The following is a 14,058-nucleotide window of genomic DNA, read 5'->3' on the forward strand; positions in this document are numbered from 1 at the left end:
CCAACACAGTGATGCTGTTTTTTCTTATTAGCAGTAAGAATTATTTTCATATTCTTGAATTCAGTTTGATTTTTTTCTTCTTGGTTTACAGGCTAGCAAAGATATAGTTCTCAAACTAGAGAACAAAATACCAAGTAAACATTATGGAACTGGAATGCTGTATCTGTCTTATCATGGCCGGTGGCTGGCATCAACAGCCAAAGATGGAATACTGACCATCCGTGATAGTAATAGTTTGGTAAATATTGCTATCAATATGAAGACCTCAATGGCACAGTGGGAAATAGGAATGGATTTAGATTAAGAAACAGATAGCCTTAAGAAGTTTGGAAAAGAAAAAAATAAATCAGATTTCATAATCTTCTCATCTTCGAACAAGTACTGTGTTATGTATTTTCAATTTTATCGATACATTTATGTTCCAAAATAATATATTGAATATTTTTTAAAATTTCTTGATATTTTCTGTTTCTTATATTCCCCCGTCCCCTCCCAGAAAGTCAACCCATATGACAAATAATATTTTTTGAAGAAGAAAAAGAGAAAGTCAGTACAACTGACTGACATATTGAAAAAGTCCAAAAGCATATTGGGAATGTTTTCTCATATCTCTTCGTGTTCTCCTTTATCTTTATAATTTTGTTACATTTTCATTTGATTTTTTTATATGTGTTTATTCTTTCCATTCACATCATAGTTACCGTATGTACTCTTTTCTTGGCTCTGCTTACTTCATTTCCATGCTTCTCTGTATTCATCAAATACATCATTTCTTACATCATAGTAATAGTCCATTACATCTGTATACCATAATTTGTTTAGCCATTCCCAAATTGATGGGAATCTATTTTATATTTTAATTCATTTATTCAGTTTCAGTTTTAGCTATCACAAAAAAGCTAGTGTAAATGTTTTGGAGTATATGGGGACTTTTTTCTTATCAATGGCTTTCTTGTAACTTTATTTGCATACTATAATCACTTACTACTGTCTACTCTGTTCCATTTCTTAGCCAGTACCGCATAGTTTTGATAATTACTGCCTTTTTCATGTCCTTGGATTTTCTAATAGCTTGCTGTTAATAGCATGAGAGTGGGGGGAAGGAAGGGGAAGGGAGTGCTAAGTGAGCTCAGGGTCAGTTAGTGTCCATTCCTGGTTTTGGAGGATTTTTTTAACCTTCTTTTAGATTTTGAGTGTACTAGACCATGGAAATAGCTGAAGATGCTTTATTTTTTTCTGCATAATTTCTTTTGGAGAGGTTTGAGAGGCCATGAGGATTGAAGAAAATGTCTAGTCTGCCATTATTGCTCACAAGACCTGGAGTCTCTGAGTCTTATTATTTATCCCAGGTTAGACACTTCAATTAATATATCTCAAAGTCTTACCTGGAGGATCACAAAACTACTACTAGAATCCTCAGAAGGAGAAAAGAACAGTCTCTAGTAGTATTTCATTCCCTGCTTAGGCACTTTACTTCTGGCAAACTCCTTTCTTTCACACTCCCAGAAACTTCAATGCTAAAATTTAATCTGTCCCTACTTTCAAGGTAGAAAATAAAAAATAAGTCCTTAATTAAAAGTTTGAGGATCTCTACTCTATGCTGTTTAAACCTTTTAGAATAAAATTGTTATAGCTCATGTTTCTATAGTACATAGTGATTTACAAAGCACTTTTCTCATATCAGCCTAAGTAGTAAAATGAGATTATGCCCATTTCACAGAGGAGAAATCAGGTTCAGAGAAATCAGGCATATCTAAATGATATGCCCAAGCCTCATTAAGGACTTAACGATGTTCAAGGCAAAATGCTAGCTGCTGACAATATAAGGCTATGCATTACATACATCCTGCCCTTATTGAGCATACATGTACACAAATAACTATGATATAAAGATGAGTTCAAAGGAGATATCCAGATAAATCATGAATATAAACTATGATAAATTAGAGAAGAAAGGGCTCACTTTCATGTGGAGTCAAGATGTCATAAAAGATTTCATGGAAGAATTCACATCTGAGTTGGACCTTGAAAGTAGGGAGGCACTTCAACAAACAGAAGGGTCTGCCCAAACAGTGAATAAAAATATGGAAATTAGAGAAAGCAGAGTAAGATCAATGGCAGTCAGTTTGTCATGGACACAGACTATATGAAGGGGAATAGTAAGAGAAAGGACAGATTGTGCAGGTTTTCAGTGTTGGAATCATGTCTATATTCTATTCCACAAACAGTGAGGATCCACTAAGATGTTTCAAGTAGAGAAGTGACATGATCCGATTGGTGCCTTAGGTAAATTACTAATGAAGTGGTGTGGAAGACTCAGATTTGAGACAGGAAGGTCAGTTAGGAGTGTATTACAATCCTTTCGTTAAAAGGAGAAGAGGACCCACACTAGGGCAATTGCAGTAGAAGTGGAAAGGAAGAAGATCTCTATGAAAGATATTTCAGAGCAGAATGGATTAGATGATTGAGTGGGGAGAGAGAAGAGTCAAAGATGGTCTCAAGGTTGCAAGCCAAGATGATTAGGAGGATGCTGATGTCTTTGACAGAAATGGAGAAGCTACAGAGAGCAGCAAAGGACTTGAGGGGAAGATAGATTCAGTTGTAGATATGGTGAGTTTGAAGTCTTAGTGTCAAGTAGTCAAAAATGTGGAACTGGTGCTCTGGGGAGTGGAGAGGCTTCTGTAGAGTGGTTGAAACTGAAACCAAAGAGTAGATGGGATCACTGAGGGAGACAATATATAGAGGGAAGAAAAGAGAGCCAAGAAAAATGAATTAGTGGCAGAAGCAAGACATAAACCTAATTCTTATGATTCCAAGACTACTGTTATTGCTACTATATCAAATTGCTTTTCTAATATCAATATAGCTTAATCAATAAAAAACGGAGTTGGGAAACAAGGAGTCCTGAGTTTAAGCCCTTGTTTGTTCACTGATATAGTAAAATTTTGAATCATTCACTTAAACTTCTTCATGCGTCTCTTTTTCTACTTATGCACTGAACTATAATAGTCTTTCTAGAACTTACAGTTGACTTACTTGTTACTAATAATATTTACTTATTAAAATGTTAATAATAATTGATTTACCTCAAAATAAAAGCATATGGAATCTGATTTGGTAAAACATACAATAAAACAGCAACCTTCATGCTTTCTTTATGTTGTTTCTTAACTATTCAGGAACCATTTGCCCGGGCACGGTGCCATTCTTACCAGGGGAAAGGAATTCGGTCAATGATATTTTCATTAGATGGCCAATCTATACTAGTGAATGGTGAAGATGATGGTGCCCTTGTTTGCTTGAAATGGAAGTAGGTACAAGCTGAGAATATGTCATTTGTATAATATTTAACTTTCATTGAAGTAAAATAAAATAGAAAAGGATATAGAAGCAAATATAATATTTTTGTTATTTTGCTAAAGTCAATATGATAATTTTCATTAAACTGTGGATAATTCTTTATAATTTACATTAAAACTGAAGTAAAGCTATGGAAAATTATTTATATATTTTTAATTCATTAGAAAATTTTAAGAGAAAATATATAAAAGGTAAACTCTGTTCTTAACATCGTTTTATAATACATATGTATTCTGTTTCAACCCACAGGAGTATAGGAGGACTTCTAATTCACCAAGTTACTGAATATTTTCAAAACTTTCTACCATTTTTGAATAACAGCATTTTAGAGCAGAATGTATCTTTATTCTACATGAAAGATACCCACCTCTTTTTGGATTCACTGTATGAAGATCCAGTTGAGTTTCTATATAACTTTTTTAAAAATAAAAATCTCAAAATCCTATAATAATCCATTTTTAGTATCATATTTAAGTTACTACTATTTTGAGTTCCTTTTTATTAACTATAGTTCCTTTACTCATGATTTAATAAGGATACAAGATCATTCTCCTCTTGTACTTATTGAGATGATGTTTTTAACCTTTTTTACACCTATAAAAAGTACTAAATCTGAACAGAAATTATAGTAAAGAAAAAAATGGACTATAAATTCATACTTATTGGAAAAAATTATGAATATGGGATTTAAAATATCTCTTCATGTTGAACCATGCGTTACACTTTGGAGGAACATAGCCAGAAGCCAACTAGAACAGAGCTGAGAACATGGTTGTTTGCCTCTAATTATCATATAAAAATTCTCTCTTCCTGCTTCCTAACTTGGATGGTATTCAGAAACACTGATAACTTTAACTGTAGCTTATTGCATGTGGTGTCATATTTTTTACACAAAGTTAAAGCATCATTTGCTATTCCTTCAATCCTTTTATTTACTTTCAAGCCCTAAATCTGTAGAATATAAGATAGAATACCACTCTAGAGATGATCACCATTAGAAGCATCTGTTAGATTACTCATTATGTGTATCATTATGCCCCTTACTTGTGCTACCAGTGTGACCTTTGGAAAGTTGTTTCATCTCTCTCTGGGCTTCAGCTCCCTCATCTGTGAAATGAGATTGGACTACGTGGGTTTGAAAGCCCTTCCATCCACGGTCCCAGGATAAGAGTTGTACAAAAAAGTTCCGTTGCCCTTTAGAAACAATAATCTAGGACTGGCATTCATAATACAGATGTTCACGATATACAAATAAATTAATATACTTTAAGTTAAATATGATATTATGTGACCAAAATATTGAGTGTATTTGATATACTTCCTTTGAAAATTGACTCAAAGGAATTTCACATCAAGAGGGAATTAAGTTATTGCCTGTCTCTAAAATAATCAGATAAAAGTTTACAGAGTAGAATTTTAGGCCAATTCTTAAATAATGGGGTAGGGAGTTTGATGGCCTAAAGGGTTCAGTATAATACAAATGTTTATCCTTTCTTCTCAGACATACTTCAAAAAGGAGCTATTTTCCAAATCTGTCTCTGAACGAGAAATTAGCTGGTTACAAAAGAAAAACGATGAGGTATTATATGAATATGTACATATATAAATATATATTACAGAATATGTATTAATAGTTTTATACTTAGTGCCAAAAAAGTCAAGACAAAGAATTTATGAATCCTAGGCAAAGTTTCAAAAGTGTGCCTCCTCCATATCACTGTTTACTAGGAGCATTGAGTCTTTAAGATTTGATAGTCGTCTTCTTAATCACTACTACTCCTGTAATGAAACTTGAACAATTTCAGTATTCATGTTAATGGCTCCTTCTAATTGATCAACCTTCTCAATTGCCATGGCATACCTCAGTCACTCATGGTGGGACCATACCTTAAATTTCACCACCACCTATAATTATAACCTCTATCTATGATCTTGAATTCTGAAATTTCCCTCTTTATTCTGTCTCCTTTCCATCACCTCCCACTCTGCCTTATTCTTCCTATACCTATTCTTCACCGTAATTGTGACCTGCAATGTATGCCTTTCTGATCTTCTAGTCCATTATCACCTCACTTTCTTCCTTTTACTGTCTTGATCCTATAGTTGACCAGTTTAAGTATGTATCCTCCTCAGCCCTGGTATACCTTGCATTCTGCAAGCAAACAAAGCAAACAAGCAGTGACAACTATTTGCTGAGCACTCTGCTGAGTCCTAGGAATATAAAGGCAAAAAACCCCAAAACAATCCTTGCCCTCAAAGGAAACTGAGTTGTCAGACAAGCAGAGGAACCAGTGGAGACTAGTGTTCTAAAAACCTAAAGAAGCTAATATCAAAAAGAAGATGTTGATTGGTAGAGTCGAAGGCTGAAGAGAGATCAAGAAGTATCAGGTCTTAAAAAAAGATGTTAGATTAAATGTTAAGAAAGATCATTGGAAATTTTGCAGAGAGCAATTTCAGTTGAATGTTGAAGTAAGAAACCATACTTCAGAAAATTATGGAGAAAGTAAGAAAAAAGGAAGTAGAGGTATTGAGGTATATCTTCTCTATCTCACCCATGATTCCTCCATCTTCAAAAAACCCTCATTTAATATATTCATACCCACTAGCTATTGTCCTATCTCTCTTCACAAATATAGACAATAGTGGGGATGAATGGTCCAAGTGAGTGTTTTTTTTTTCCAGGATGGGGGAGACATGGATGAGATGGAGGAGACCATCAATAACCTTACTTCATGTTTCATTGAAAAATTCAGGCCATTTACCAAGAGCTACTTCTTATCCCCTCCTCATCTCATGTCATTCAGATGACTTCAACTACTATTACTTCCTATACCTATTTCACATCAAAAAATGTCCCTTCTCCTTTCCTAGGCTAACCTATCTACATGTACAGTTTATCTTATTTCATCCTGTCTTCTCAAGTAGACTGTACCCTTTATGTATCATCCCTAATTTCTCTCTAATCTTCAACCTCCCCCTTCCTACAAACTTACTCATGTCTTTCTTCTTGTCTCCCCCCACCCCCAATCATCTGGAGTCAACCCACATTTTTTTTAGAAGTTATTTGCTTAATGCTCTTTTTTTTTTTTTTTTTTAGTGAGGCAATTGGGGTTAAGTGATTTGCCCAGGGTAACACAGCTAGTAAGTGTTAAGTGTCTGAGGCCAAATTTGAACTCAGGTCCTCCTGAATCCAGAGCCAGTGCTCTATCCACTGCGCCACCTAGCTGCCCCAACCCACATTTTTTAACAGATGAGGAACTTGAGGGCCAGAGATTCATTTTCTTCACCAAGATCACATAGTAAGAGGCAGGCCCAGGATTAAAAATTAAGCCTTGCGACTCCAAGTTCAATAATCTTACCAATATAATACACTTACCCTCAATTTTGCCTTTTAATATTCTTTTGGACAATGGTTTAATGATTTATGTACATTTCAAGTGTGTGTATAACTTTCTTCCACATCTACATGGAAAGCACAGACTAGAGTGAAATAAGATGTTGTTATAATGACTTATTTTCACCTGCAGTTTATAATTTCATTCTTTTGTGTGTGTTCCTTTTTCTAGGAGGTGCTTTTAAAAATATACTATGTAGTTATTTTCATTATTCTTGCTTTGTAAATATTGTGTGACATGATATCTTGGCAGATCCAATAGATGTTTTTCCTTAGTCCTTATCCCTCTTGACTTTTATGGTTCATTTGACACTGTTGACCATCTTCCTTCACCCTCAATACTCTTCTTCTCTATATTTTTCAGGTGCCACTTCTATCTTCTTTTTCTTACTTGTCTAACTTTCTTCTTAATCTTCTTTGCTAAATTCATCATCCATATTCATCATTCATACTCCTAAATCGAGTGTTCCCCTCTGCTCATTATTCAAACTAGATGTTCCAGAAACACTTTAAACTTAACATGTTCAAAACAGAACTCATCTTTTCCCCAAAACTCCATCCATATTTCTGCTGAAGTAACTACCATTCTTCCAGTGTCCCAGGTATGCAAACTCATCATTATCCTCACCTCCTCACTCTTCTTTACTACACATGGCCAATAAGTTTCCAAAATTTTCCATTTCTTCATAGCATTACTTGTATCTGACCCCTTTTCTCTACTTACACAGCTACAACCTTAATTCAAGTCCTCTTCATCTCAACTGGATTATTGCAATGGCTTTGTAATTGGTCTCCCTATCTTACTCTAATCCATACCACTCTAGTCCTTCTTCCACACAGATACCAAAAGATATCTTAAGTGCCAATCTGACCACATCACTTCCCTACTCAATAGATTCTAGTGGCTTCTTATTGCCTCTAAGATAAACTTTTCTGTTTAGCCTTTAAAGCCCTTCACACTCTGGCCCCAACCTATCTTTCCAGCCTTCTTGTACATTACTCCCCATTCACTACATTGAAGTCTAGTTCAACTAGCCTTCTCACTGTTCCCTACCAACAGTCCTCCATCTCATGATTCTATCCCTCTTCACTGGCTATCCCCCGTGCCTGGAATGCGTTCACCTTCACCTCTAAGAATCTCTCTTTTCTTTCAAGATGTAGATCAAGAACCACTTTCTACATGAAACTTTTCCTGCTTTCTTCTCCCCCAATTGGTAGTGTTCTCCCTCAATACTCTATATTTAGTTGTATGCATTCTATTTATATGTATTCTGTACAACCTCGTGTGTGGTGTGTGTGTGTGTGTGCTTGTTGTATCCCTGTTAGGACATAAACTCCTTGAGAATAGGAATTATTTAATTCTTAGTATACTTGTCCCCCAGTACTACAGTAGTAGTAGTAGTAGTAAGTGGGTACTTAATAAATGCTATTGATTAATTTATGTTTCAGGCCACCAAAAAAGAAATTAAAGAGTTTAGTGAAAAAAAGAAGGAATTAAAAGAAGGAATCAAAACTTTGACTAAAACTGTAAGTATTATGATTCATACTTATTCATAAAATATGCCTATAATCTCAAATGATATTTCCTGCTTAGTTGTATACAAGTATGATGTGTCAGGCATGTGTGCTACTTGGCTATTTTCCCTTCTGTGTTTGCAAGCTCAGTTTTCTGCTGTATTTTAGGAAGTGATTTACCACACATTCAGCCCAGAGCTTAACACACTGGGTGCTCCATCAATGTCAGTGATGAAGGAAAAATAGAGCAAAATATGTGGGGAAATGAAAAAGTTAGACTGTTTTTAGTAAAGTGTTTAGAGGAATTCTCTGGAACAAATATATCAAACTATATGGTCCACTTCAATGTTTCTGTGTTGGAGTAGGTTCTTAAAGAAAGAAGCCAGAAACAAATATATTTTCTTTTTTTTTAATCAACATACTGCACATGGAAATCTAACAGAATTAAGATTCTTTGGCAACAAAACTCAGTATGTCTATTCATAAGTAAATGCATTACAATTAATAAACAGTGATAACCTTAAAAAGTTAGAATTCAGCTACCCTTAATGGTTACATACTGGTGATAAGAAATGGTACTATTAATATGGGAATGTTTTACATAATTGCACGTGATTGCTTATTGCCTCAGGGAGGGGACAGAGGGAGGGATATAATTTGGAATTCAAAAATTTAAATAAAAATGTTTTTTTTAAAAACAAATGGTATCAGTATTGACTTTTGCTCAATGAAACTGGGGTGGGGAGGACACTCTAAAGCTGATGTCATTTACTTATTCACCATTATTTTCTATCATTTAATTCAGATTCACGATATGATAGAAGAAAATGAGTTGGCATCTGAGATTGCACAACTAGAGCAACAGGAATTCAGTCTGGATGTTGAAGAAATGGAAAGGCTTCAAGAAGAAGGTGAAGAAGAACTGGAAAAGGTATGTGAGAATTTATTTGAATCAGCATTGTAACATAAACATAGAAAAGAAAGGGACAAAATTAGAACTTTTTCCAATATACTTAGAAAAAGTTTGTGTATATATAGTATATAAAAATAATAAATAATTTAATTCATTTAGCCAATATTTACTAAACACTTGTTATATGTAGAATACTTTGCAAGGTGCAAGAGGAACTGCAAAAGAGAATAAGATATTTTCTGTGTTTTGGGGGAGGTATCAGCACCAGATGGTGGCAGAACAGGGTAGGATTTCATGATAATTTCATCATTCAAAAGGTAGAGAAACAAACAAGGGGGAATTATTTTCTATATCTGATTGTCACTAACAGGGAGGAACTGGTTTCTGGGGTAAAAATGGTGGAAACTTTGATCTTTGAATGTGTAATAGAGAAGAGAGAAGTTGTATATAGTCTGACATTTTTCCAGATTTTTTGAAGAACACATTTCCAAGGGTTTAGGGAAAGGATAGATAGGACCCCTGTGGACTAAAATTCTATGGGGTACATCAGCCTAGAAGGAATGGGAAACTTTCAAGAATGAAATTCTGAAATAAAAAAGAGAAACAATTCTGATGAGGGGGAAATGGAGTTCTCTGAAGAGACCTATGGGGATGCACAGAGAAAACATGAATCATATTTTAAAGATATGTAGATACGTAGATATTTTAAGATATATAGAAGCAAGAGGAGATAACAAAATTTTTTCGTTAATCGGATTTTTAAATTTCTCTATAATAAGAATGATAATATAATAACTGGCATTATATTGTGCTTTAAGGTCTGCAAAGTGCTTTGTATGTGTCATGAAAGCTATATACAAAAGAATATCTTCCTTAGCCTCAGTTTAATCATCTGTAAAAAGAGGCATAATAATAGCACTGAGGCTGAGAAAGACCAATTTGTCCGAAGTCAAACAGCTAAAAATTGTCTGAAACAGGATTCAAATTCAGGGTTTCCTGACTTTAAATTGGTAAATTCCACTAAAATTTACAGCACACACTACTCCCATGAGCCCATATTGTGCAATGGAAAGTGCAATGTACTTGGAGTCAAAAGACTAATATAAAATGTTGTATTTGGAGTCAACAGATTACTATGAGTGTAGCAAAGAAGAGTGGTAACAAGTTGACAGAGTGGTAGGAACCGGAGGCAAAACTCCCCTCCATAATCTCTTCTAAACAGATTTAGAAAATGCACCAGACTGAATCCTGACAGGGAGATCCATTTAAAAAATCACAAGTCCTTTGTCTGGCCCAGGCAGCAAAGAGAGATAGACAAGGAGTTCTGCAGGCGCTGGGGTATGTGTCATGTTAGGAGCATGCCCCTCACCTAGTTCTCCAATGTCCAGGGAGAGGCTGTGTGCACTTGGGCAGGAGCAGGTCCCAGACCCACACCAAGACAGAATATAAGATATTCTTTCTTATATGACTCTCATTTCTTTTCCATTTTCCCTCAATCATTCTCATTTCATTTATAAAAAAGGTAATAATAGACATCTCTAGCCTCTTCTTTCCACCTCCTGCCCACTACCTTCTCAAAGGGAGACTTTAATTCTTTCCAGGAGGGGAAGTAGGAAGTTTGGCCACTCTGCTCTCTAAGAGAGTAGTACTGGGCTAGAATAATATCTATTTTCTCCCCTAAGTATTATTTATCTAAAGGATGTGATTTTCCATTTCAATCTAACTTCTTATTGTTATTCATTATTAGGGGCAAGTGGGACCACAAACTTTATAACCATGGCTTAACTCCCTTCCTACTGGATGCTACTTCCTCAGTGAACATACATATAACAAATCGCCAAGAACCCATTTATCCAAGTCAGTAGCAAAACAGGAGTCAGAGAAAGTATACATATAATAATATATACCAGACAATACAGAGTGAAAGAGCTATCCCACTGGGAACAAGGTAACTCAGCCCAACCATGAGAAAGTTCAAATCTGGCCTCAGATATTTACTAGCTGTGTGACCCTGGGCAAGTTATTTAACCCTGTTTGCCTCAGTTTCCTCATCTATAAAATGAGCTGGAGAAGGAAAGGGCAAACCCCTCCAGTATCTTTGCCAAGGAAACTCCAAATGGGGTCACAAAGAGTTAGAAATGACTGAACAACAACAGATATGATAAAATGGAATTGCCAGTTAAGTTAAACCCCCCCATATAAATCTAGATTTCCATAAATCATAATCACTGTGGGACCTTTTATTATTTATTCTTTAAAATATCTAAATAAAAGTCATTATAAAGCATAAGTTATGTGTTACTTATATCACATGGTTTTTGTGAGGAAAGTACTTTGCAAACTAGAAAGCAGCAATAAAGTGTAAACCGTTAACAACTCTAAATCAAGGAAGAACTCAGAGGGAAACCTGTAGGACCCAACTGACACATGTAATCTGTCATCACAATTATGTGCATAGATACTATGGTCTTGGAGGATTGGCAGATTACCATTGTGAGTTCCTTCCATCAGACTCATTGGGGAGCTTTGCTTTCATATAAGTGAGCTTTTAGCAGCATGGCATAGTAGATAAGAACCCTGGATTCAAGTTAGCCTCTTATACATACTGGCTTTACGACTTTGGGCAAGTCCTTTAACCTCCTGGTGCTTTAGACAACATTGAAAATGGTAAGAAGATGGTGCCTGACTACTGAGACTACATGGGAAGAGGGGGGTCTGCATATCTGAAATTACTCATACCACTGAAATAACATGTCCACTCAGTATCCCTATAAGGTATCTAAAATTGTTCAAACTATAACTATTTAACATTTTTATTAATATTAGACCTCCACTAAAGCCTTGTTCTGATAACTGCTTATAGCATGGTCTCTTGAAGTCAACACCAGTGAAGCACATCCTACTGACTTAGCGAGTCTACAGGTGTGGGCCCAGACATGCTGTCAACTAAGAGCCAGTCCAGCTAAAAAAGGGCATCTAGGTGACACAGTGCATAGAGCAACATGCCTAGAGTCAGGAGGACTCATCTTGAATTCACATCTTGCCTCAGACACTCACTAGCGGGGTGACCCTGGGCAAGTCACTTCACTCTGCTTGCCTCAGTTTCCTCTTCTGTAAAATGAGCTGGAGAAGAAAATGGCAAACCCCTCCAGTATCTTTGCCAAGAATACCCCAAATGGAGTCACAAAGAGTCAGACACGACTGAAACAACTGAACAACAAAAACAAAGTAAAGAATTTCTTGCCTATAGAAACCCGTTCAAAAAACTGAAATATTACATGTAGATGATGATTACTTATAGATCATTTAAAATATATTCATATAAATAAGTTATTAAATATTACATGCTAGACCATTTTGAAACATTAAAATTTTCTTTTTTTATTTTTTCTTACAGATAAAAAAGGAAGCAGAAATGGGAAATCTAGCTAAGAAGTATTTATGTTACATTTTGAAAAAAGAATGTTGGCACTCCATGAACACAAAAGGCCGATCACTTAAGGTGACTAATCTTATAATGTTATCTTTATAATCAATAGAATCAGTTATCTCAAGTACTAAATATTCGCTGACATTGAAAAATGTGACAGTCCTTTCATTGATGAAAAATATCCACTCCCCAAAGTTCAAAACATGACTTCATCTTCTACTACTACTTATGAATCTCCCTTTTCATTAAGTCTTTATGCTTTGGTTCACTGGGACCTCTTATCTTAACATATCCTCAATATTTTTCTCTCTTTTCTTCTTTTCCATGATAATATTTGCAACCACTTCTTCAATATGGACAATTTCTTTAACAAACTTACCCTTTCCTCAGAAAACTATGCCAATCCCCATATATACTAAGAAGCTATTTACAGTGGCCCTTTCTCACAAATCCATGACATCTGACACAGACATACACTAAAAGAATAGGAAAAAGCTCAGCAGGTTTCATCGAGGATGCAGTTGTCAGTATTGTGATATGAGTACTGTCACCTGACCTATGGATGTATTTTATGTCAAAAAAGATGGGGAACCTGCATCACTGCTTGGTACACAAGACTTAAACAGAATTCAGACAACACAAAAACATAAAGGGAAAAATCATACAGTTAAACACCAGACTACCAGAGCTATACTGTTTTGCCTGTCTCTTCCTTTCTCATATATTCACCAAGGATACTCTTGATTGTCATGGAAATCATATTCATGAAGATTTTTATAAAAATGAGAAAATAGATAGATGAGTCAATAGGTATACATTTAGTTCAATACAATGCAACAAACATTATAAAATATAATTTATTGTTAACAGCAACATGGTATAGTACATTAAACATACTGGACTTACGAAGAACTTAGTTCAAATTTTGCTTACTAGCCCTGTGACTCTCAACAAGTAATTAACTTGTTTGGGACTCAGTTTCTTTAATCTGTAAAATGAAGGTAGAAGATTCAACTGACTTTGATGTCCTTTCCACTCGATGATCCAATGCAACTACTAGATATCAGGCACTGGGGATATAAAGAGAAAAACAAAATAGTTCCTGACCTCAGGGAACTTACTTAGTATAAGGGAGCAACAACACATGTACTAATACAAAATAATTTTGAGGGGTGAGGAGCACTTTTCACCAGGTAAGCCTAGAAAGGCCCCTTGTAGAAGAGATTCTGTGGATCTATCTAATTGTAAAATAATACCAAATCATTTTAATGATTCTGGTTCGTGATATGGTTTAAGATCTGGTACTACTAGGCCCCCATATTTTTTACTTTTTAAATTTTTCCTTGAGATTCTTAAACTTTTGTTTCTCCAGATAAATTTTGTTATTTTTCTAGTTCTATAAAGTAATTATTTGGTGATTTGATTGTTATGAAGGTTAACAAGTGA

The 14,058-nt window shown here is 35.1% G+C and overlaps 1 protein-coding gene across 1 annotated transcript in view; it reads left to right on the plus strand.

Annotated features, from left to right (window-relative positions):
* The window catches only part of LOC122743174 (cilia- and flagella-associated protein 43-like), a 123,637-nt gene that overhangs the window by 67,456 nt on the left and 42,123 nt on the right, over positions 1 to 14,058 (plus strand). The window contains 7 exon segments of the mRNA XM_043987939.1: positions 92 to 238; positions 3,180 to 3,310; positions 3,610 to 3,757; positions 4,862 to 4,939; positions 8,204 to 8,281; positions 9,075 to 9,200; positions 12,580 to 12,684. Coding sequence (XP_043843874.1) covers positions 92 to 238; positions 3,180 to 3,310; positions 3,610 to 3,757; positions 4,862 to 4,939; positions 8,204 to 8,281; positions 9,075 to 9,200; positions 12,580 to 12,684 — 813 coding nt within the window.

The sequence above is a fragment of the Dromiciops gliroides genome, chromosome 2 (assembly GCF_019393635.1).
Source record: "Dromiciops gliroides isolate mDroGli1 chromosome 2, mDroGli1.pri, whole genome shotgun sequence".
NCBI lineage: Eukaryota > Metazoa > Chordata > Mammalia > Microbiotheria > Microbiotheriidae > Dromiciops > Dromiciops gliroides.